At 36.6% G+C, this 26,378-nt stretch overlaps 1 protein-coding gene, 1 long non-coding RNA gene and 1 other non-coding gene across 3 annotated transcripts in view; 2 read left to right on the forward strand and 1 right to left on the reverse strand.

Annotated features, from left to right (window-relative positions):
• The window catches only part of ORC5 (origin recognition complex subunit 5), a 72,857-nt gene extending 49,098 nt beyond the window's left edge, over nucleotides 1-23,759 (reverse strand). Inside the window, exons 1-6 of the mRNA XM_059932877.1 lie at nucleotides 23,603-23,759; nucleotides 19,403-19,495; nucleotides 16,196-16,396; nucleotides 10,468-10,542; nucleotides 6,751-6,862; nucleotides 937-1,067 (exon numbers count right to left, since the gene is read on the reverse strand). Of these exons, the coding sequence (XP_059788860.1) occupies nucleotides 937-1,067; nucleotides 6,751-6,862; nucleotides 10,468-10,542; nucleotides 16,196-16,396; nucleotides 19,403-19,495; nucleotides 23,603-23,674 (684 nt within the window). The 5' untranslated portion in view covers nucleotides 23,675-23,759. The remainder of the gene's footprint in view (nucleotides 1-936; nucleotides 1,068-6,750; nucleotides 6,863-10,467; nucleotides 10,543-16,195; nucleotides 16,397-19,402; nucleotides 19,496-23,602) is intronic.
• On the forward strand, nucleotides 11,879-11,981 carry LOC132372304 (U6 spliceosomal RNA). The gene has a single exon (XR_009505172.1). It is a non-coding gene; the product is annotated as a U6 spliceosomal RNA (small nuclear RNA).
• A 123-nt stretch (nucleotides 23,760-23,882) lies between the features above and the next one.
• The window catches only part of LOC132372089 (uncharacterized), a 45,604-nt gene continuing 43,108 nt past the window's right edge, over nucleotides 23,883-26,378 (forward strand). The window contains exon 1 of the long non-coding RNA XR_009505092.1: nucleotides 23,883-24,092. This is a non-coding gene — a long non-coding RNA (uncharacterized LOC132372089). The remainder of the gene's footprint in view (nucleotides 24,093-26,378) is intronic.

The raw sequence follows: 26,378 nt of genomic DNA on the forward strand, positions 1-26,378 counted from the left end.
TTTTCAGAGCAAAGAAAAGAGCAAAGCAAAGAAAATGTACCAAGAGATATAGAATCTGTTCCTTTGAAAGTAACTGTTTTCTAGCCTTAGATATATTACCATTTTCTGTTACATGGAGATAAGACCTTAAGTATTAATAAAAGGTTCTAAAAGTGAAACCAGATATTCTTGCCTCCTCCTTTTCAGATCCCAACTAAAGCAGAAAGGTAAAAATTAAATTAAATATGAAAATTAAAGTAAATACAATTATTTTCCAAACTGCCTATGAAGTATAAACAGCTATTCTAATGTTTTTAAAAACTTTTTAAAGTAATCTTTTATATAAATATTCAAAGTAATCCTTTAATATGTATAACTGATTCACTTTGTTATAAAGCAGAAACTAACACACCATTGTAAAGCAATTATACTCCAATAAAGATGTTAAAAAAAAAAAAAAAGTAATCCTTTATATAAAGATTACTAACTCAAGGTCAGTGGCTAATGAAAGACCTATATAAAGCTTCTGACCATATTCAAATTCATCTAGATTCCAGACCACTATCAATACATATATAAACCTGAAAAAATCTGTTACAAAAAATTAACAAAAAGATATAAAATTGCTTAAGTTTTCACACCACCTTTCTGTTAATCTTCATTTTAATTTTAATAAAGTTAAACATTTTCTGCAATTAGAGAAAAGAGAAAGGAGGAAATTAAAAAACACTCCTAAGGATGTATTAAAAGAAACAACTAAAAATGACTGAAAGGTTTCTGATCAGGTCAAAGTTTGTACTAACCCACAGACTTCCACCTTCTTATGGTGTATTTGCTCCCAAAGGCCATATCCAAATTTCCAGAATAAATTTTCAGCCTCTAGCCTATCTCACACCCTTTCTTCATGGAAAAATATTAAAAGATGTACATTTTTTTTTAAGCAAAATGAGCACGGACCAGATGCCGGAGCTCTTTCAAATCTCGACAGACAGTGTAGAAGACTCCAAGAAGAATGTTAATGTAGGCAGCATAGAAATCAGCCGAATATTCTGGAGGATGATCATGGGATAGAATCTTTTGAAGGTTACCTGTTCAAAGGACACAAATGAACAGAAATGACTGACCCTAGTTATATCTTCTAGCATTTTATAACAAAGGTTTAAACAATAAATACACAGGCTCAGCAATTATTAGGAACAATGAAACAGTTACAAGATTAGAATGTAAAAGTGATACAAGTTTTAAAACTGAGGTAAAAGAATTATGAACCTAACATTCTAAAAAAAAATTACTAAATTTTACTTAAGACAAATACGAAGCAATGACATCTAAAGAAAATCACAAGAACCTTATAACAGGCAACATCAATATCAAGGGCAAAAAAATATTATGGATTCCACTTATTTTTCTACCAATTAAGTAAATCAACTAGATAAAAATAAGGGGTACTACATAAACTACCACCAAACTGGAAAATGCTCATTTTTTGTAAAGTGAAAAGAACTCATGATTTTTTTTTCATGATTTTTTTAATTAAAATCTTCATCTTTACTTTGTCATTCCCTTTCTTTATAAAATGTGTTTTCTTCCTACAACTTTGGTATCTTTATTTCTCTTCTACCTTAAACTCCTTATACAGTATCACATGTTTAGAGTCCTAAACTTGTATTTTATCCTGCTAGAAATATCATATTGTAGAAGCACAGTTAAAACTAAAAAGAAACGACCTATTATTCAAAATTTCCCAGTTATAGCACATAAATCAGTCATTCATTCCTTATTGCAATTCCCTCTGACTTCTTGATGCAATGGTCTCTTTAGACTTCTCAGTTAAGAGCTCTTTGAACATGACTAGTACCTTAAGCCTACTTCCACAGGATTCAAGACTTTCACAATACTTACAAGTGAAAATTCTCATGGGATGTTCTGATCATGTCAATTTCCTTTTGTCTAAGAATCCCTGTGAGTATTTTTACCATGGATACTTTCCCATTTACCATCAGCCTTTGATTTTAACTACTGTCTTATTCCTCACAGTCAGTTAGATATAGGTACATAACAATATATATGGCCTATCAATACATACTAATATACAGAAATTTAGAAATAGTTATATTAATGGGATCTTTCAAACAGGGCAGTTGGCCAAAACAAAACAAACAAACAAACAAAAGCCCAAAAAACATTTCAAAGCCTATTCTCATGCCTAGAATGTTATCCTGAAGGAATTCCAGATAGAGACTGTTACTAGATCTGTATTTTAATATCACAACTACTGAAAAAAAATACACAAAGTGCAAAACTTGACTTTGGAGTCTATGTATTTTTACATGTAATAGTTTTAAATTTAATGTTACTAAGCTTTTTAAAACAAATATTTGATACACTAAAAATTTCTAAAGGTGCCTTAAAACTTGGAGATAAAGATATTTATATATTGTGTTGGCCAAAAAGTTTGAGTTTTTCCATAACATGTTACGGAAAAACCTGGAAAACCCCGAGAGAACTTTTTGGCCAACCCAATAAAAGCTGACAAATAACTGGATAGATGAAAGAAAGAAGGGAGGGAGGAAAGGAAGAAAGGGATCAACGGTCAGACAGACATACATAGGCAAAAAGGTGGTCTCTAAATGCATGCATGAGGAAACCTGGAAAACAGTTAAGTCTCCAGCTTAGACTGCACTCCTAAGCTCCTCCTGACTCTCTTCGGGATATCCCTTACAGGTGACACTCAGTACCTCATAAGAAAGTTGATTATATATGACCACTGGCCCATTTCAGTTCTGACTAAAGTCTTCTAAGAATTAGAACTTTCACTGGGTTGCAACAAAAGTAGACCAGCTGCTTAGTTATACAGGCTACAGACAAATTCTCAGAGTACAACTCAACATTAAGGAAGCCATACCAGCTCTAACAGTCAAACTTACTAAAAATCCCATCTCTAACAGAAAGCTGAAAGCAGTGTACTAGCAGGTAATAAATAAAGGGAAGGAGAAATCACTTGATGGGTCCCCTGCTGTATTAAAATTTCACTATCAAACTATGGTCTAACACACCAAGAACAACCATTTCTAACATGGAGAGGGACTTCTGCTGCCAGTCATAAGGGAGTAAGAGGGTCCAGAAATACTCTCCTATAAATAACTAAAAACTGGACAAAATATAGAAAACAATTATTTTTTTACTATTATTTTTATTATTTTTATATTATTTTTTATCTATTATTTTCAGACATCAAACAATAGGCAACAAAGGACTGTGATACATGAGAAAAGTGAAATGAGGTGAGTCTTACCATCAGCCAGGCTTTCTAACTAGAGGTAATTTTAGAACTGTGGTACAGGAGAGTTCCAAAAGGAGCCCATTAATCTCAGTGAGTTGATAAGACAGAGATCAGAGAAGAGAGACCTAAGGTAGCTAGAATGTGCAGGGTAGAATACATGAGAAAAGGAAGCTATGCAGAGAAAGAGTCCCAGAAATCTGCCTAGATGTTGCCCTTGATTCTTAGCTGAATACCAGTACTTATATGCATAGAGTAAAACCTCAAAAGGACAAGCAAGAACAACTTCTGGGGAAAAAAACAATTACTAGAGAGCTGTAAGTCAAACAATTTCCAGAGTTCAGACAGGGCTATAAACTGTTCATTTTGCCACCAGTAAGAATGGAGAAACTATACTAAATACATGGGACGTTCAGCAGAGAACCCAAAAGGACTATATCTTAGAAGTGGAGCTAAAATTAGCCCTGGAATAAAGGCTGCTCTAGACCTTCTCCCTAAAAGAGCTTAAAAATAACCTCAAAAGGGTCACATGTATCTGCAAGTGATTTAAATGCTTAACCAGAAAAAAGTCCAACATGCAACAAAAAATTTAATACCTATCATTCAATCAAAAATTACTAAACACATGTGAAAGCATAATGGATACCCATAATAGAGAAAAATTAGTCAATAGAAACATCCCCACGATGAAAGAGGTAATGGAATTAGTAGACAAGAACATTAAAGCAACTATTATAAACATGCTCATATGCTCAAGAATATAAAGGAAAACAAAAGCATAATGAGGTCAGTAATGAAAAATTCCACTGGGTTGGATTAACTGCAAATTAGGCACTTGTAGATAAAAAGATCAGTGAACTTGAAGACACAGAAACAAAAGCTATCCCAAATAAAACACTGAGGACAATAAAAGATGTAAAATTTAAATAAATAAATAAGAGATTCAGCAGGACAATATCACGAGGTCTAACATTCACGTAACGTGGTCCCAGAAAAAGGTGTGGGGAGCAGGGTGGGGGGGAACGACAGGACATAGATAAAATATTTTTAGAAATAATGGCTGAAACTTTTCCAAAGTTAAAACTATACACTCACATATCCAAAAAGCTCAACAAATCTCCAGCAGGATAAACAATAAAAGATATTTTCCACCTTGCCTTTTTATTTCTGTAAAGCCCAAATAGTAATATATTATAAGGTTTATAATAAATGTATATGTAAAATGTAGGACAAAAATAGCACAAAGGTTGTGAGGTGGGAAATTATAAGTCATTGAGATTTTCAGACTGTTAACTAGCGAATAACTTAACTTATTCTGATTGATTCAATAACTAAACCAAAAACCTGATCAACTGCACTATAATCCACCTGAAGGAAAAAACAAAAACAAAAAAACACAAAGCATTACCGAAAGATGAGCAGTCTGCATGTGGGAGAGAGAAAACAAGAAATCCAAATTAGGGCCCTAGTGATACTGCTAAGAGGAAAGTGTCCTGAACATCAGATACCATATTTCTACAGATGACATATGTATCAAGTTATGATTGGACGACTTAGACACTAAGATTATCCTTTTGCCCTGGTTCCATGCTTACTTATTCTGACTATAATTTGGCTTATCAATTAATGCTTCCTTTTTGAACTTTTTTTGTATGATTATGATGCTTTTGAATTATAAAAAAAAACCTAATATGTTTTTTTTGTTTTTTTTCGTTTGTTTTTTTCTAGTCCAATAAAACTTTATTCACGAAAAAGGTGGGCTGCCCACAGCACCATAATTTACCAACGCCTGCCATAGAAAGGTGGGCATAAGCACAAATGTGAAGGCTAAAGGGTGAGTCTAAAAACATTGCAGCCTAGGTGAGAATTACTTACACCTCATGCAGTGTGTCCATAAATAAAATATGGTTGTCTTCAGGTTTTAAAACTTTATATAAATGGTTTCATAGAATAAGTGGCTTCCTTTGTTAAAGGTTCTAAAATTTAATAATCAGATGAACTTGGCTCCACATTATACATTTTTCAAAAATCTATTAGCTTAGGGCTTCCCTGGTGGCTCAGTGGTTAAGAATCCACCTGCCAATGCAGGGGACATGGGTTCAAGCCCTGGTCGGGGAAGATCCCACATGCTGCGGAGCAACGAAGCCCGTGCACCACAACTACTGAGCCTGCGTCCTACAGCCACGAGCCACAACTACTAAGCCTGCACACCACAACTACCGAAGCCCGTGCACCTCAACGAAGAGTAGCCCCCACTCGCCGCAACTAGAGAAAGCCTGCGCACAGCAACAAAGAAAACACCGCCAAAAATAAATAAATAAATTTATTTTTTTAAAAAATCTATTAGCTTACACTTTCTAAAATTAGCAAGGTCACTTTAATTATTTAATTATGTCCTCAAATTCTCTCCATCTCTGCAGCTTTGTATCCTTATTTTTTATAAAATTTAATCAAATTCTACAATTCATTATAGCATACTTTAATTTCAACTTCACTAGAAAACCAGCATTTTTTAATAATTTTTCACTAAAATGGGTCATGAAAAACTTTAACATCTAACGGTCATGACATAAGTAAAAAGAAATTCTTTTTATGAAATCCTTTGATTTATTCATTTTCTTCCTACCCTTTTCTCTTCTCCTTGTGATTTTTCATAGAAGAGGAGCTATGAAAAATTTAAGGGTTCCCTTCATCTATTTTGGGTTCCTTTTTGTTATCTCAGTTAATTATCAAAGGCAGGAGGTGTTATCTGATCACTGTTCTTGTGAAAACAGGCAAAAATGTGTTGATCTTAATAATGAATGTTTGTAGCTGATTAGTTCACAGGGATAGTGTTTTGAGGCCAAAGTCAAGGAATGTTATTTTTTCACAGCCTCTAACCATCTTATGCTTCAGTTATAATCTTTGAATCAGAAGTATCATATTTGCACAGTAACAGCACAGTATTAATCTACAAAGCTACTCAGCAACAAAAAAGCTATTGTATTATTCCAAAGATAAAAATTATTAGGATCTATGAAATTTAAGATTAAACACAAACCAAAAAGAAATAAGAAACACAAGGGCTAGGATAGTTGCTACTGTAAGAGTTAGTAATGAAAAATGAGATTTACAAAATCAAAAGATACATTCCACATAGTACTTAACTCAAATACATGGTATATAAAGATTTCAGTACAATTTTAATGTGCTTTGCCAATCTAAACATCTCACTTGTATGGATGTAATAATCCCACTTATATATACATCTTATTGTACTAAAAAAATGTGAAAATACACCTTTATTTACAAATATGTGAGAAATGCTCTTTCAAAAAACGTTAGTAGTTATGCAAGAACAACCTCTGTAAGTGCAGAAATATAAATAACATTTTATTTGAGATTGGCAGCAAACCATAATAGATTAAAACATTTGAACATGTTAGCTTAATCTTTCAAACAACAAAAACTATTTTACTGAACATCATTTATCAAAACAATGTTTGATTTACCTATGCTATAATCAGGGAAATACAAGACAAATGGCTCAAAGCATCCAGTATTTGGACGAAACTTTTCCCAAACAATCTCGCTGAGAAAGATAACAGTCACATTTCTGTCAGTCTGTAAAAGAGAGATAAATAAAAGTAAATTTGCATTAAAAAATCTTAAACAGAACAGTAATTCCATTTGAATTTTTCTTTCAAAAGAAATCCAGCAAAGTTCCAACATATAACAAATTATTTGCATATTAATAAGCCATATTTAGAAAACCCAATCAAGGAGCTCATCCTTGTATGCAAATTTTCAAACATAATTACTTAGAATTTCCATAAAACTTTTAGGTTAATCGACAATTCAGTTACCCATGAATGCTAGGACAGTCACACAATGACTAATTTTATAGAAATTAAGAAACACATCTGCTTGAATGATTAAGACAAGAACTTTTTATGGGAATTTTCAAAGAAATCACACGCTTTACATCAATAAACCAAAAAAGACAAAACTTAACATCTTTCATTATTAAAATGGCTATAGTACCCAGAGAAAAGAAAGTATCAGTTGCATATTTTAATGTATATTCAAGAAGATGTTGAGTATACATTAAAAACACAAACAAGTGTTGAGTATCCAAAATACCAATGTTAAGTAAACACACATCTTTTGAAATACATGTAGAAATTATAATTAGTATTCCAAAAATAACATTAAGAGAACAAGCTCAATGTGTATGTTATCCTTCTACAGAGTGGCCGCAAATGCTAATTCTAATGCTAGAATCTATCTATAGACACCTGGCATTCTCAACACAAATTTTAATGCTTCCCATGTTCTTTTGGACGTCTCCCAAGTTGACAAAACAGACGTATTTGTTTTGTTCTATAACTATTCTTAGGACCCAATGTCATACATAAATTACACTATACTTTGATGGTGATTTACTATTTATTGATTTCTAACTTATGTGTAACCTTATATTCCAATTTTCATTATTTAGAGAAATATACTTCTGGCTAACAAAGATAGCTGAGTTCAATAATTAGTAACTCCACAGAAAATGTAGCATCTTTATGAAAGAAAGAAAAAGATTTTTACATTCAAATGCTCTTTTTTGTCTTATTAATTTTTAAGAATCCTTGAATTCATTTCCATAGGGATAAAAAAGCATGCTCTAAACACAATCTTGATTACAAAGCATTGAGTTGTTTTTGCTTTAAAATATGATTACCCAGAAGAATTTTATAAAGTCAGTTAAAAAAATACTGAGAGGTTTAAAACAATAGAGGTATTTATCAGTCTAAAAGGATTTTAAGGACTTCCCTGGTGGCGCAATGGTTAAGAATCCACCTGCAGAGGACACGGGTTTGATCCCTGGTCCAGGAAGATCCCACATGTCGCTGAGCAACTAAGCTCGTGTGCCACAACTACTGAGCCTGCGCTCTAGAACCTGCGAGCCATAACTCCTGAGCCCGCATGCTGCAACTACTGAGCCCACGTGCTGCAACTAGTGAAGCCCATGCACGTAGAGCCCATGCCCCGCAACAAGAGAAGCCACCACAATGAGAAGCACACACACCGCAATGAAGAGTAGCCCCCGCTCACCACAACTACAGAAAGCCCACACGCAGCCACAAAGACCCAACACAGCCAAAAAAACAAAAAAAAGTATATTAATAATAAATTTAAATATATATATTATAAAATAAATAAAAGGATTTTAAGTTGGGTAATGTTCTCATCTGTTCATCTGAAAGTGCTTTCAATGTACAGTGATATCTATCATAATTTAAACTTCATTTTACTCTGGTAAGTATTTAATATAAAAAAGTGTGAAATGCTTTTGCTATATTTCTCTTAAATGAAATACACATTTAAAAATCAAGCATGTTTTCAGAAACATCAAAACAACAATTTTCTTTTCTGATGGAGTTGAGCTTACTATGAATCTTTTCATTTTCTTCAAATAACTTCCATAATTAAAACTAAAAAAAAGTGAAAGGCCTAAGTACTATGACAGGATGCATGATCAAAGGTCTAAGTACTGTGACAAGATAAAAATAGTGGGGTAAGCTTTACTGGAAGGGCGAGAGGACAGCAAGAATGCACTCTGGCTACCAGAGAGGGAGTCCTTGAGCAAAACAATGGGAAATAGTGGATGGATAAATGCAAACAAACAACAACAAAAAATAAATAAAAAGAAAGAGAGAGGGCTTCCCTGGTGGCACAGTGGTTGAGAATCTGCCTGCTAATGCAGGGGACACGGGGTCGAGCCCTGGTCTGGGAAGATCCCACATGCCGCGGAGCAGCTGGGCCCGTGAGCCACAACTACTGAGCCTGCGCGTCTGGAGCCTGTGCTCCGCAACAAGAGAGGTCACGATAGTGAGAGGCCCGCGCACCACGATGAAGAGTGGCCCCCACTTGCCGCAACTAGAGAAAGCCCTCGCACAGAAACGAAGACCCAACACAGCCACAAATAAATAAATAAATAAATAAATAATTTTAAAAAGAGAAAGAGACCTTTACTCAATGAGGATGGGTCCCTGGTGTCAGTAGTGAAATGCCAAGAGTTAACCAATCTGGGAAAGGCTAGACTTCATGAGGAAACTTCCAGGATAAGTCACCAAGAGCTACACTTACTCTTCTCTTGTCCTCGCCACATCTTCCCCTCAAGACTATTACTAAAAGGGGATTTTAGGAGTCAGCCTTAGGCACACAATGATTTCAGTGGCAATCAGCTGAGAACTTCTAGCAGTTTCTCAAATTTGAGTAATATATTTAACTTTTCAAAGGTGGAAATGCTCTAGGCACTGTCTCCCCAAATATTTACTTAATTTTTATTATAATGTTCCTTAATGCTTAAATAATACAGACATAAAACTAAGTAGGTATAAACTATTTATGCTCAAGGTACTTATAACATTATAAAACCAAATATTTTTATTTATAAGTTAAATATAAAACTGTAAAACTAGTAAAATTTAAATTAACATTATTTGAATATGATGAACATTACTGTTTTGCCTAAACTAAATCTTTGCTCACTTCATGAATATGGTACTAACAGGAAACAGCCACAGTCCTTTTGAGTTTAGCATTCCTATAGCAACTAGTATTAGTAAAAACTGAATTCTCTCACCAATTTCCTTTATTCAAATTACTACAAACTACTGCCTGTTGTTGCCATCATATTACTATTTGGCTTTCACCTGACATTTACATAGTAAGTCTCTCCCTGTTCTTTTCTTATTAGGCCATGACAATCACAGTAGAATTAGTGTTATTCAGTACCAACACAATTTTAAGTTGAAACACAAAGCTCATTCCAAAATCTGAGTGGCCATGAGACAGAACATCAGATGATCCAGAACAGACTTATCATTCTTTTAGATTACTGAAATGAAAATTTTAAAATTCTTGCAGAGAGTTCAAAGTCTAGCCCACCCCCACCATTTACTCTAGCAACCACCTAAAATCTTTTAATAGAAAGCAGTGTTAGCCACTTCACAATCAAAAATAAAAGCTAAAAGAGTTGAAGAATAAGTCTTATCAAATCACAAATTGTTTTAACTTTGAAAAAATGCTCAACTTCACACATAATAGAGAAATGCATATCAACTTTATATTAAGAGATTATTTCTCACCTATCAAATTGGCAAAATGAAAAAATGTGACAATACAGTTCTACTGATTAGGCCATAGGGGAAAAAGATTCATTCATCACTTACCAATTCTTGTAACCTAAGAAATCCAGGTAAAAGATTTGCTTCCATATCTCTTAGATACTCTGCTTTATCAAGAACCTTATGGAAAAAAAGAAAAGCAGTGTCAAAATTGATTTAAAAAGCCCTTTAGCAAAACATTTACATAATATAATGCACAATTCAAGATCTGAACTTCCCATGTTAAAAAAAAATGGAACTTATGAATTAATTTTTTAAACAGTATTTACATTTGTGGAAGACATTTCAAATAGGTCAAATAAGTTAAAAAATGAACTACTAACAACATGTTTCAACCCAGATTTTAGAGAATGGGTCATAGTTATACTAAAAAAGGTTTGTTTTAAAGATATACCATCAAAAAGATAATGAATTAAGATGCTCTAAGGACCTTTTCTTATAGGTATACAAGAAATAAAACTAATAAAACTATGTGGGGCTTCCCTGGTGGCCTAGTGGTTGAGAATCTGCCTGCCAATGCAGCGGACACGGGTTCGAGCCCTGGTCTGGGAAGATCCCACATGCCGCGGAGCAACTGGGCCCGTGAGCCACAGTTACTGAGCCTGCGCGTCTGGAGCCTGTGCTCCGCAACAAGAGAGGCCGCGATGGTGAGAGGCCCGCACACCGCGATGAAGAGTGGCCCCCGCTTGCCACAACGAGAGAAAGCCCTCACACAGAAACGAAGACTCAACACAGCCAAAAATAAATTAATTAATTAATTAATTTAAAAAAAAAAAACTATGTGCATTTTTAATTACATTTAGTAAAAGATAAATGTCTACCACATACCAATAATTACAAAGCTTTCTGACCTGACAGAAGAAAATTCTGAATTTCATCATGTAAAACTTTTCTTGCTTGAACTTTGTAACTTGATACTAAACCCTGTTTAACTAGAAAACTGATCATGTTAAGAAAGATTAAATTTTTGTTCAGTGTTATGATAATGCTACTGGGATTATGTTGCAAATTATAATCATTTAAATTAGGAATAAAATTAAAATGCAGGGAATATAATATTATTTCCCTGAATAGTCCAAATTGTTTTGTATCTGTTTTATTGATTAATAGACAGCTTGAAACAATGTATGAGAGTAATCAACTTAAGATATTTCATTCTTAATTCATTTAGACAAAATAAAGCTAAAATCATTTACCACTAAAAAAATACAAATTAGTTTCTCAACTATGTATTCGCAATTGCAATTTTCCCATCAATTTCCATTTAAAAACTCTCTAATACAGGACACAGTTTAATTCAAATAAACTGGCCCATTTGTATGCCCATTTTAATGCAAAACACAAAGCTGAAGCAATAAGTTAATAGTTCATTCTTCTGACTGGATACAATTAACCCACTGTAATTAATGGTTTTATGGTATTTTAATAAACGATCCTTCTTCAAAAGCAATTATCAGTGCCTGCTTCAGCAGCACATATACTAAAATTGAACCATACAGAGATTAGCACGGCCCCTGTGCAAGGATGACACGCAAATTCGTGAAGCGTTCCATATTTTTGCTGATTCACTTTGTTATACAGCAGAAACTAACACACCATTGTAAAGCAATAATACCCCAATAAAGATGTTTAAAAAAAAGCAATTATCAAATAACTAATATTTGAAGAAGTTAAAATTTTAATTCAGATTCAAACATTTTTTAAATAATTTACCTGAAAGTATTCTAATAGACTCTTGATTTGTAAGCTTGTTTACTGACTAGAAAACATCCTCAGACATCTTTCTGCATTATTTCCCAAGTGCTGAAACTTACCAATTCATATATTAGATAGGTGAACATTCTACGATTTACTCTAAATAATATTCTATGCTAAACACCTGCAAACTTTTCCACCCTAATGTTTAGTCATCTAACAAATAACTTATTGAATGCCTACTTTGATCCACTGGGCCTGAAAAGTGAGTTGGGTCCTACTTATTCCTCATGGCTCTTTGCAGAATATTGATTCTCCCTCTTCCCTAAAGACACAACTTTGAAACTCTACTTGTTGGAGTCATCCAACACTCTGGGGTCACTCCTCCTTGGTCTTTAAATATTATAGTTTCTGACTATCACATCTCTAATATAACTCCTGTATTTTTTGGATATCTCAAAATCCACATAAATGACCTTCTGATATGGTAGACTCATTTCCTTAAACCCCTCTCTCCACCAGTGATCTTGTTGCCTACCCTACCCAGTGAAAGATCAACTTATTTCCTACATCACTGGTTTTTGAAGTGTCGTCTGTGGCCCCCTGTGAGGTGAGGGCAGGGGGGCGTGCTGTTTCTGATACTCTTTCAGGAAGTTGGTGAGGTCAAAACTATTTTCATAATAATACCAAAAATTTACATGCCTTTTTCATCATGGTGACATTTGCACTAATGGTGCAAAAACAATGGTGGGTTAAACTAGAGTCGCCTTAGCATAAATCAAGGTAACAGTGCCAAACTATACTAGCAGTTATTAATTCTTCACTATGTACCTGGCTCTTAAGAAAAAAAAAAATTAGACTTTTGCTTCTAAGATGGAGTAGATGCACTTTCCTCTTCCTCCTAAGTAAAACTAAGAATCTTGAGTATTACATATAAAACAAATGAGGCTCTGAAAGGTGGAAAGAAGAAGGCAGACCAGCTAGGGACCTCAGGACCAGAAGAATGACAACTCACTTCAGAGTGTGAATTGTCTAAGTTGTCTTTTTGCCTCACATATCCCATTTGTGGAGCTGAAGAAGCCGGCAACACAGGAAGGCCAAGCAGCACGGACCAAAAGAGCCCCAACAAAAACCTTACTTCCTCTTGCCAACGGACCAGGAGAGGGGCAGCTCAGAGAGACTTCCAGGACTATGCACTCTCCAAGTTTTCTTTGTATAGGACATCAGTACATCACTGATTTATGGTCTCCTCATTTCTTCATCCCCTAAACACTGGAGCACTAGAATACTCGGTCACTGGCCTCACCTCTTTTCTAACTCACTCACTCTCTCGGTGACCTAATCCTGTCTCACAGCTTTAAGTACTACTACTATATGCTCAGAAGTCCAAAATGGTATCTCCATGTTGAACCTCTCCTGACCTCAGGCTCAAGCATCCAACTGCCAACTGAACATCTCTACTTGGACTTAACATGCCCCAAACCAAATTCCTCATCACTCCTTCTCCCCCAGCAAGACCCCACCTGCTGCAGTTTTCTCCACTCGGATAATGACAACCTTATCCCTTCAAGTGCACAAAAACTTTTTTTTTTGAGTCATGCTTGACTTCTTTTTCTCCTCCTCCACACTCACTCTATCAGAAAATTCTGTCAACCCTACCTTCAAAATATATCCAGTCCATATCTTACCACATCCATTGCTACTACCCCGGTCTAAGCCAACATGTTGTTTGCCTAGATTAATACAAATGCTTCATAACTAGTTGTATTAGTTTCCTAGGGCTACCATAACAAAGCACCACAAACAGGGTGGCTTAACCAACAGAAATTTATTATCTCACAGTTCTGGAAGCTAAAAGTCCAAGATCAAGTTATTGGCAGGGCCATGCTTCCCATGAAGGTTTTAGAGAAGGATCTGTATCAGGCCCCTCTCCTAGCTCCTGGTAATCCCCTGCCTTGTGGCAGCATAACTCCAGTCTTCATGTGGCATTTTCTCTATGTGCGTGTCTGTCTCAAAATTTCTTCTTTTTATTAGGACATCAGTCATATTGGATGAGGGGCCCAATCTACTCTAGTATGACCTCAACTTTAATTAGAACTGCAACGACCCCATTTACAAATAAGGTCATATTCTGAGGTAGTAGGGGTTAGAATTTCAACATACGAATTTTTGGAGGAAACAAATCAACCCATAACACTAGCCTGCACTAGTGTACTCTTGTACTCTTCGTTTGATTCTCAAATGAAGAATCAAATGTACCTGTACTCTTCATTTGATTCTCAACATTACCCCTCTCCCCCTTACTTAAACTATATTCCAGCCAAACTGGCCTCCTTCATATTCTTTGAATACACAGGCATGCTCCAGTCTCCTCTGTACGCTCACGTAAATCTCTTTGCTTGGAATACTCTTTTTTCAGATATTTTCATGACTTGCCCCTCGCTTCCTTCAGGTTTCAGCTCAGTTATCATCATCTCAGTAAGATCTTCTCTGCCTTCCCCACTTAGAAAAACAACTAGCCTCCCCTGCCCAGTGGATTCTCCCTTACTCTAATGTACCACATCTGACATACTACATATTAACTTGCTTACTACCTATCTTCCTCAATTAGAGGAATTAGCCACAAGTGGGCAGACACTATTCTGTCTCTGTTCCATCTCCAGTATCTAAAATAGTGCCTAGCACATAAGAAGTACTCAGTAAATATTTGCATAAATAAATGAACAAAATTAAAATGTGGAAGGAACTGTTTTATACATTTAAGGAGATGCAAGAATGCATAAGATGTGGTCCCTTTGGTGAGTATAAACTTAGCCATTATGAGAAGGTATTATATTAAAATTTAATTTCAATTCCAGAGATAATCATTTTTTAAAATAAGGTTACGGTGTTATAAAATCTCACTAATGTAAAACACGTTATATATTTTCAGTTGTCTGCTAGTTATTTTCACATTGATGTAACAATTAAAACTTAAACTTAGCCAACCTAAAATCAAACAATTCACCTTTCCCAGACCTACCCCATACATAATTGACAAGTTTGACCTTTGCTGTCTCTTCCATTTATTCTTTTCTGCATCTTCTGCCCCAACTCTAGTCCAGGCCCAAATTTCCTCTAATGGAAACAGTTACAAGAGCCTCAAAACCATCTAGCCTATGTCTTTCAATCCCCTCAAATTCACCTATTCAACATGCCTTCATAGCAATCTTCCTAAAGCATGTTTGTTGCTCTAGTCTTCACTATGTCCTTGCCTCTCACTGCCTAGGAAATGAAATAAAGCTCGTTAGTATGGTTTTCAAGACACTCCCTGATCTACCCCCACCCACCTTTCTACTCTTCTTTTTCTTCCTTCATACTTTAAACCCACTAAGACCAGACTATTTGGCATTCCCTGGCCTCCATTCCCATCTGCATGCCTTTGCCTAATTCCCTCCATAGGAAATTCCTCTTCTTCAGTTTCTTCCTAATGATACCCGAATCATTCTTTTAGATCTATCTCAAATGTTATCACCTTATGAAGCTGTACCAGATGTGCCTGAATCAGTGCTTTGCATATCATGGTTATTACTAATCCCATTCTACATGTAGTCATATTTGAGTACGTCACGTCATAGCTCTTCCACTACACTGAAGCTCCCTTTAGATAAGAACTACACCCACAGACTCATAGGTAAGAGAACAAACTAGTGGTCACCAATGGGGAGAGGGAAGGAAGGAGGGGCAACATAAGGGTAGGGAATTAAGAGGTACAAACTACTACATATAAAATAAATAAGCTACAAGGATACATTGCACAGCACAGGGAATACAGCCAATATTTTATAATAGCTATAAATGGAATATAACCTTTAAAAATTGTGACTCACTATGCTGTACACCTGAAATTTATCTAATGTTGTACATCAACTATACATACCTCAATTAAAAAACTATACCTCAGTTAAAAAAAGAAATATATCTAAAACATTTTTATATTGCATAAGCACCTTGTACAATGCACTGTACATAATAAGTCTCAAAAGAAAAATATGGAAATTGATCTAATCAATCAGTTTTCAAATAAGATGATACTTACAATATATACAGTCTGATCCTTGAGACTTTCAGCTTTGGTTATTTGTTTAAATAAGCGAACGAAGTCATTAAATGTTTCACAGGTTATTTGAGTAGAACATTCACCCTCTGAAGAACTAAGATGATTCAGCTTGTTTAAAATTTGTTCCAAAAGCAGCCTCAAGGTAAAGCATTCAACACAATTCACAAAGACATGTGGAAGCTGAAAACAAAAACCAAAGAAGTGTAAATAGAAAACACACATACACAACAATGGCTCTGCTGGATATCCGCCATTTGCCCTTCTAAATATATACCCCACCGTTCTCCAAACTGCTCTGGAGTTTGGAGAATGCCCCAGGAGGCTGACCACTACAGACTGCATCGCCCAGATTCTTATTTTCTGGCTCTGGCTGGATTCAGCCAATGGGAAGAACCAGGAGACAGAAGCAAAGTGGTAAGAGAAAGAAGTTGAATATTCATTCCCTTGACTCCCACCCCCATCCCACAGCTTGACAGTGGCTGCACCTTCTACCAAAGGCTACAGGTCGAGCTGGGCAGCCCCTCATCAAAGGCTACACCTCTTGCTGGGGCCTGATTACAGCTCCTTCCTGTGCCATTCAGGTCTCAGGGAGGTAAAGGCTCTCAGCACATCACCATCCCTTATTGGTTCCCTTAACATTTCTTCAACCTTTGTAAAATATTATAGTCCCTCCATTAAACTCACTTTAATTATTTGAGTTTTCATTTGTTTCCTACAGGGATTGAAAGCAAACTTGTATTTCCCGCTAAAGAATTCTTACAAAGAAACCCAAAAACATGGGAATGTTAAAATTCTTAGTGGGAATTTCTTACTTATAATTTTAAGATAATATTTTTAATTATGGACACACCTAAACCAAAAAAACATTTTTAAGAGTTAAAAACCAGAGTAATCCCCCTATGAGGACTTAGAACTAGCTCTTCATTTAGAGAACTATCAAAATGGAGCTAATTCCAGAAGTAACAAGGAAAAAAAAGATTTATAAATATAGTCTGTTCTCAAAATGAAATCACAAAAGCAGTACTGATCACTCAGAGGAGGACAGCTTGTGGCATCTGGCACAAATAATGGAACCTATAACTATTTTTAGCGACATTCTATAAATCTCACCCAATAAAGAGGCTTTTTTTTCTCAGAGTAGCAGTGTAACTAAGGCTTCATTATATTTACTTAGGCACAATTTCACCAGCATTTTCTGACTTCCTTTACCCCTACTCCTTTATAAACGAGAGTCCACAATAGCTCTGTTAAGACTGTCTTGTTTACTGCTACCTGTGTGCTATCCATGACCTTTAATGGCAGCATATTCTAAATGTCTCTTTGTGTACCTATACCAAAAGTGGTGATAATCATCATTACAATGTTTAAGTAGCAGCAAAAATCAAGATACATTAAAAAATGATATACAGCCCTTAAATATGGAACTTTCATATTCAGTTTTCATGCTTTTATTCAATATAGATATTTTTGGACACTTCATGCAGGGAGTTCCAAATGCAAATGCCTGAGCCAGGACCTTGTACACTCAGGTTCTGAAGCCTGGTATGAACCTCAGGCATCTGTATTTTAAAATGCACAGGCAATCTTCAGGATCAAAGGCTAAAATCCCTAAGTTGATATATGCCAAGAACTGTGCTGGGAATAATCTCAAGAAACTCACAGTTTCAAGCCAGGGAAACACAAACATTTATCACAGCTGAAAGGGATAAATATTATGACAGAATTAAGCACAGAGTGCTGAGGCTGCACAACAGAGGGGCATCTAACACAGCCCAGAGAGTCAAAAAAGGCTACCCAAAGTGTAAACACAAGAAAACCTAGCAAAATAAATAAGCATTTGCCAAATAATAGGGTAGAAGAGTTGGAGTGAACGAGTACAAGAAAGCCATTCCAAGAAGTATGTGCCAAGGGTTGAAAGTAAGAGACAGCAAGAACTGTAAATAGTTCAGTATGCCACACAAAACACGCATACTCTGAGCTAGAGTTAGGACCAGGGGTAGCAAGCTACAGCCTTTGGGTTAGCAATCTGTTTTGATATATACAGCCATACCCATTTAGACAGATACTATCCATGGCTGCTTCCACACTGAGGAGGAGTTGAGTGGTTGTAATATAAAGTACCTGGCCCGCAAGCCTGAAATATTTACTATCTGGCCCGTAAGAAAAAGTCTGCCCATCCCTGGCTTAGGATATGAAAGAGGGTGTGGCAATAATCACGAACAAGAGCAGCTAAACTTTATCGAGTGCTTACTATATACTAAGTATTGTGGTAAGCACTTTTCATGTATTAACTCACTGAATTCTCACAACAATTCCAAATGTTGTCACTATTAGCCCTACTTTTCAGATGCGAAAGCACTAAGGGGTGAACCCTGAAGAAGAACATGAGTCTGCCAGACTCTATCTCAAATTCTTAGGCATTATGTTAAGAAAGATAAACTGAACTCAGCTCACGAAGGGTCTTATATATCAGGCAAAACACCCGAACATTTTCCTAAAGATCTTATTTAAGATTTTCATGGACTAGCTGCAGGGTGGAGAACAGACTGCACTTAGGAAACTGTTGTGGAAATAAATGAAAGAAATAATGGTAAATGAAACTCAGGTAGCAGCAATGGCTACGATTCAAGCTACATGGAGTCAAGACATTAATGATACAGAATCAGCAGGATGTGTTTACTGTTCAATTTACTGAGAGAGTGAGGATAAAGAAAGAGTAAAGAGCAAGTTTAGACAACTGTGTGAATGGTGAAATTCACTGTTAGAGGCAATACGGGAAGAAGGGCAGGGTAAAGGTGACATATTTAGTTTTGTACTTGTGGAGATTCAGACTTATCACTATCAATATTACAAATATGTACAATAATGGAGAAAAAACAGATTTTAGTATTTTTAAAGAATTTATTATTATGTGTGTTTTCCCCCAAATATTATCATCCAATGAAAGTTAGAGAGAGGAATTTGGCTCAACTTAAAAAGTGCATTCTAACATCAAGGCTCAAGTTATTTAACAATGCCTTCTGAAGCTTACAGTCTTTGAAGGTCTTCAACCAAAAGTTGGTCAGAAATGTTTTATGTAGAAGATATTCCTTCAGAGAAAGGTAAACTAAACATCTCCCAGATCCCTTCTATTTCTAGGAGTCTATGAATAAAAATCAATTAACAATGAGTTTCGGATATTCTTACCTCTAAAGTTTTCAACAAAGTTTGTGTTACATAGGTCTTTCCACTGGCAGTATGTCCATAAATAAAAATGGATGGAAAACTGAAATGATGTCTCTAGCAGAGAAAAGACAAATATCAGTCTGCACATACAAAACAGAAAATAAACATTCATCAACTTGTGACAAACTTTTCCATGATAAAGTAAATTATTCAATCCAAATGATTTCTACAGTGAGCATTTAGTGGATTCATCATTACACCTTAAACCTACTTGAATTCAACTCTACTCTTTCTCAAAATTTCTGGAAAATCACATTTGGCCTATTTATTATATATGATATATTACTATACATATATACATTCAACCCTTTTATTATTATACAGGTTTATATATATAAATGTTTGTATTTTCAAATTTATGAGAGATTTAACAGAATTTTCAAGAATAATTTTGACCATACTTCAATTTTTTCTTAACCTTTTTTTATAGAATCTAAGCCCACAGGCTGCAACTTCAGTCTACATTCTAAGGTTTGAAACTAAGCATATGTAATCACAGGGCTAGAAAGAATTTCAAGAGTCCTCTGTTCCAAAGAAAACTTACAGGATACTTCTGAATTATGCATACTACATTTACCTTGGCCTAAATGTGTACATTTGATCATTGTTTTCAATGATCAAATCTACACAGCATATATTTCAAAATACATATTCCCAAGATTCTCCTGAAGTACATTGAGTCAGCAGCCTAGAGAAAAGTAAAAATTGTCAAACACCCCTATATTGGTCTGGTCAATACTACAAATATGTTTCATTCATTCAATGAACATTTATTACACAGCTACTAAATGCTGAAAACCATGATGCACTAAAGAGTACAAAAATCAGAGATAAAACCTGCTGTGGAGGAATTCACATACACTTAAAAAATAATTATAAGAAAATTGGATGATGCAATTTTCATGAAAAAGTAGAGTCTCTATGATCATCATCTACCACTACGATAGTACAGTTGACGCTTGAACAACACAGGTTTTGAACTGCTTGGGTTCATCTATACATGGATTTTTTTCAATAAACATATTTGAAACAATTCTGGAGATTTGCAACAATTTGAAAAAACTCACAGATGAACCACGTAGCCTAAACACATAGGAAAAATTAAGTATGCCATGAAGCGTAAAATATATGTAGATAATAGTATATCCTTACAAAGGCATAAGGTGAATGATATTTAATATAAAATTAATAATGTGTTAGTTTTCTGTTTTATAACTTTGCTTCCAAAGGATTACATTACCATACATACCATATGGTATGTCTGTGCCTCCCAGCCTCTCCCCTCTTTCTCTTTCTCTCCCTCTCCGTTCCTCCCTTCTTCCTACCCCTCCCCTTCCTTCCTATAATTGGAGAAACTGTGTATTAGCTTATCATCACAGGTAAGTGGTTTTTCAAAAAATGTAACCATGTGTTTACAATACTGTATTATGAATATGACTGGAATACTGTACGCCATGAAACTTTATAAGGGTTCATTCATTAGTATATAGGTAGGCTACCATGAAGGAATTCTATCCATAACAGAAGGCTACCATAAAGCAATCATATCGCTGCTTCTTTGTTATCAATGTATGAATCATTATACCTGTAAATAGCTATGAATTTCTTTTTCACATTATCTTTTCATTTTTAATGTCGAGTTAGTAATAGGTATAACATGCCCAGTGTTTTGTATTATTAAGACAATATTGATATATTGACAGACGATTCATCTTATAAACAATGTAAACTTACAGTATTGATAAATACAGTATAGTACTATAAATTATTTCTCTTCCTTATGATTTTCTTAATAACATTTCCTTTCCTCTAGCTTACTTTATTGTAAGAGTACAGAATATAATACATATATAACATACAAAATATGTGTTAATTGACTGTTTCTCGGTAAGGCTATTAGCAGTTAAGTTTGGGGTGAGTCAAAAGTTACACACTGATTTTCAACTCCACAGGGGGTCAGCACCCCCAATTCCCACATTGTTCAAAGGCCAACTGTAGTCACAAACATTTATTACATTCTAGCCACCAAGTTACAAATTTCCTTTTTGCAAGACAAATCAGGAACTCAGATTTATACAGGAAAATACTTTCTAATGGCAAATGCCTATGGCAAGAGCAGCCCAACAGATTAAAAATGGATGTTTCATACAGGGATTCTTTTCTTAAGTTTATACGTAACACTCTTCTAAATTAACTAGCTCAAAAATTCTGTAACAAGAATTAAACGCATGCTTGCTGAGCATCTCTGCTAATACAATACTATATTTCACCTTGAAAGAGAAGCACAAGATATCCTTCAGGACTCTTTTCCAAGCTACACTAAAACTCTCCTTTCCTGGAATCCTGCCACACTTATCTGCATCCATTATTTGGTGCTTAATAATATTCCACCTTACATCATCTTTTCTACTGTTAACTAGAATTGTATTGAACTCTTGCACTGTTATTTAACCTTTCACCTTCATAAACCTAACATAAACTGTAATAAGCCAGGATCTGGCACAGTGCCTGGAACAGAGAAGGTGCTTACTAAATATTTATTTGCTGAATACATAAATGAATCTGCTAAGAAATATGAACCAGTTTTTTATAGATCTTTGCATCTCCTACATGAACAGCACCTTACAGAAAAGTGCTATTAAAATTGTTAAATATGATTTCTTTCTGTGATCTACACCAAATCGATACCACTCATCTCTATTTGCCAACATTCATTTTCAGGAGGACCACTTCTGTTTGTAGTGATCTGGGTTTGTCTACTCCAGGGAAGGAATGCATAAGGTATAACTAAGAAAATGTTTCAGTGATAATATAGATAACTACAGTTAAAAGCATTATAACTGGGCTTCCCTGGTGGTGCAGTGGTTTAGAATCCGCCTACCAATGCAGGGGACACGGGTTCAAGCCCTGGTCCAGGAAGATCCCACATGCTGCGGAGCAACTAAGCGGCCCGTGTGCCACAACTACTGAGCCTGCGCTCTAGAGCCCTCGTGCCACAACTACTGAAGCCCACGCACCTAGAGCCCCTGCTCTGCAACAAGAGAAGCCGCCGCAATGAGAAGCCCCGCACCGCAACGAAGAGTAGCCCCACCTCGCCGCAACTAGAGAAAGCCCGCGCACAGCAACGAAGACCCAACGCAGCCAAAAATAAATAAAGTTAAAAAAAAAAGACCCAATGCCTTCTTTAAAAAAAAAAAAATCTGACGTTAAAAAAAAAAGCGTTATAACTAGAATACTGAGGGTGCAGTCCCTGACCTCTTAGTTCCCTAACTAATGTGCCCCTTTAGAAGGAGGGTGGTACTTTTCCACTAATACTTTACAGGCCACCCCAGACTGCCACCCCGGTAGTTGGATGAAAGCAGTACTTAATGAAAGCAAACCAGAGGTGTGAGGGGAGAACGTGAGTGTGACCCTAAACTCTCATTTACTCTCCTTACAGATGAGATCCAAGTGTGATCAATTCCAAGTCTAATTAATGAGTCTGAAGCAAAAGGCTCACTAAAGGCCACCAGAATATAATCAAAAACAGATTAAGTATGGAATTGATGAATGCTACCTCCTATGGAAAGGACTCCGTAGCAGTGTTCATCCAGAGGAAACATTTAACCTCTTCTCTTAGGCAACACCTGAACTGCTAGTCAAGAAGCCTAGACAAGACCTCTTCTGTGCTTTATCAACGCTGGAAAAGCCGCTGAAGTTTTAAACCTGAAGCACCACGTTGGCCCTCACTGGTCTTGACAACTACCCATCCACACAGGACTTACACTAACTACCTCACTGAAACGTGGGGACTCACTTTTGAATAAGTAACAGTGGGCAAACACACCTGTTGTATAAAATCCTGTTCAGCTGGGGTAAGAAGCAACTTCGAGTAGCTACTCTGGACTAACACCCCCTCAAAACCGTGGCGTGTGTAAAAGATGACGTCCTGGGCCAACGAGCCCTAGTGCAGCCCGGTCCTTCCCGTGCAGTTTAAGAGACCGCTCACAAGTTACTTCGGGTGAGGAGTGGGAGAAACGTATAACACCCCCTACCTCAACGCAAAAGACGGTCTACGGCCCCTCAATCCGAACGAAAATTTAAAAATTGGAACATGTCGCAAGACCACGGAATTGTTTGCCTTCGGGATTTGGAAGAGAAAAGATAGCTGGACCACAATACCTCTCCAAACAGGGACTGCAAGGTGGACACTTGGGACTCGCGACAAAGCACCATGTTTTCCAGGTGAGGCATCCTGGCGGGTACCAGAGGACAGAGGAGCCCGCAGCCAGCTCCGCGCTCACAACCGCAACCTCACCCACGCTCGGGTCTCCGCGCTCCCGCCGGAAACCGGATTCTCGGGCTTGTGGGAGGAGCCGGCGTGGCCGTGCGTCTGCGTGACGTCAGCGCGCAAGAGGAGCGTCGGACCCGCCCTAGTCTTCCACAGCCTGAAGCGGTAGGGCTCTGGGCGCCGTAGAGGGGTTAGCGGAGCCTGCTTTGTGCGGTAGGGCGTCTCGGGCTGCGGCCTTTGCCGCCCAAAGGTCGAGAGGGGGGTGCAGGGATTGGCGAACAGAGAAAGCACTTGAAGGAGCTAAGGGGGCCCTGTGGGCTCCACTAAGTCGAGAACCTGTGGCTTCGGTTTTCCCGCCTAAAGGCCCCAAATTTAGAAACCGTAAGTGCTGGGGAGCTTTGTCGTGTAGCCCCACCCAGGAGGGGGAGGCGGTCGTGGAGCCGAGGCCCGCCTCCTTACAGGAACCTGAGGAAAGCGGGCTCGGATAACCAATATTCTCAAAAGCTGCGGGGTTGTTTCCTGAGGAGGGTGTGGAAAATTGGCGTCCGGTGCAAAAAAAAGACTGATGGGAGTCAACAAACAACTTGGAATTACTAGTCTTACTGCAAGCCTGAAAACAGATCTGGAAATACGTCTCCCTCCTAATGGGAAGAAGTTCTAGTGTGAGTTGCTGAGGGCAACAAGAGTGAAAAATAATGCTACCTTTAGCATAAGGCTTTCCGTTTATTTGTTCGCGGAACACCTGCTAGAAACCAGACGCTAGAAGATTCTGGAAATAGATATAGGAGTAGACAGAAATGTATGGTGAAAAGAATGTTTGGGATCCTGAAGCTGCTGGGTTGGGGTCATTGACTCAACAGAGAGACCTTGGAAGAATCGTTGAACCATTCATTTTGAACTTTAACTTCTTTATCTATAAAAGAGAGATAATAGCTGGGTTATTGCTAGGGATAAAAGATTATATACTTAGTGCCTGATGTACATAGATTTAAGTCATGGATATCAGAATCAGAATCTTGTATTTGTGATAGCCAAAAGGATCTCTTGGTAATCGTGGTCTCCTATAACTTATCCGCTAGTCAAAATCATATATTGAAAGCAATTCAAGTGCAATTGCCTAAGTACTTTAAGAAAGAATTATAAAGGGTACAATGGCACCATCCATCAAATCTTTTAGTGTTTCTTCCTAAGGGAAGCTAGCCCTTGACCACCCTCTCAAGACGGGGTTATACATTCCCATAACACTGAATCTTTATAGCATTCAACAAAATTATAAGTAAATTATCTAAATGTTAGTCTCTGTCTCTAGCTGCTTTGTGAGGGCAGGAAACCTTGTCTTCTTCACAGCTCCATTTTCAGTGTATTACTGGCTGGTACATACCTAATAAGCAGTCAGTAAGTAATTGTTGACCTGGGAGGAAGTGCCTTACTGCCTGGACAGGTGTAGAGAAGCTCCTCAGGAGGGAACTGGGATGCTGAGACTTAAGAATAAGGGTTCACCTGTGAGACCAACAAAGCAATTCTAAGCAAAAGAACAAAAAGACAAGCTAAAGACATAGAAGGGACAAGTAGGCAATGATATGCCAGGGACTAGCAAGTAATTTTTAAGAATAAACCTAGAGTGGCAGGAGGTCACACTGGGGCAAGTGTATGTTATGCTAAGAGGATTGGACCTCATATAGGCCACAGGGAGCCAATGAAGAATTTTAGGCAAAAAAGCAAATGACAAGACTTGACTTTTAGGAAGCTCCTTTTGGCTACGGCATGGAAAATAGAATCAATTTGTCTTGTTAAAAAAACTGTTGCAGAGTTCTAAACAATAAATGATAATGTCCTAAACTAAAGCAATGGTAAACAAGGTGACAGGGAATGGCAATTAAGGTTTATTAAACATAATGTGGCAGGCACTGTGATAGATATATTATCCCATTTAAACTTTGCAGTATAGATTTGCAAATGGAAAAACTAGCTGAAATTTATCTTACAAGTAGTGTATACTCGAACCTAGGTCTGCTTCACTCCAAAATCCTTAATCTTTCTACTACATCATACTGGGAAGAAGCTGAATCTGAGAGAGATTTAGAAGTACATTTAATAGAAATCAGTGGCTGCTTAAATGAGATGGAGGGGGAAGTCTTTGAGAGTAACGTTTAGGTTTCTTATTTAGCTGATTTTTGGCTTTGCCACTAATAAAATCAAAAATAAAGTAGGAGCAGGCTTATAGATTTGGTGATATCTATATGGGATTTAGTTTTATCTTTAGGACCAAAGTGAGTTTCTCACATTAAATTTGAAGTGTCTACAGGATAACCAGATAGAGAGGTCCAGTAGAAATAGAATCTGAAGCTCCCAAAGAGAGTGGCCTAGAGAAGGAGATACAGAAGTTATCACCACATAGGTAGTTGAGCCAGTCCTCTGGATAAGATTACACACAGAGAATACATGTTTGTTACACATTAAACCTGCAAATAATCCTTCAAAAAAATGTAATAGTAGATGAAAGTTGGTGCTCAAGTACTGTAAATTATTTTTTCCACAGAAAGAATGTGTCTTCAAAAAATATCCCAATAGTAAAAAGCTCACTGAAATCCTTTACAGCATATTTAATAGCTGTAGTTTGGGGCCAGCTGTATTAGAACTCAAGTTTTAGTTGATGGAAAAAATCAG

The sequence above is a fragment of the Balaenoptera ricei genome, chromosome 9 (genome assembly GCF_028023285.1).
Source record: "Balaenoptera ricei isolate mBalRic1 chromosome 9, mBalRic1.hap2, whole genome shotgun sequence".
NCBI classification, from domain to species: domain Eukaryota; kingdom Metazoa; phylum Chordata; class Mammalia; order Artiodactyla; family Balaenopteridae; genus Balaenoptera; species Balaenoptera ricei.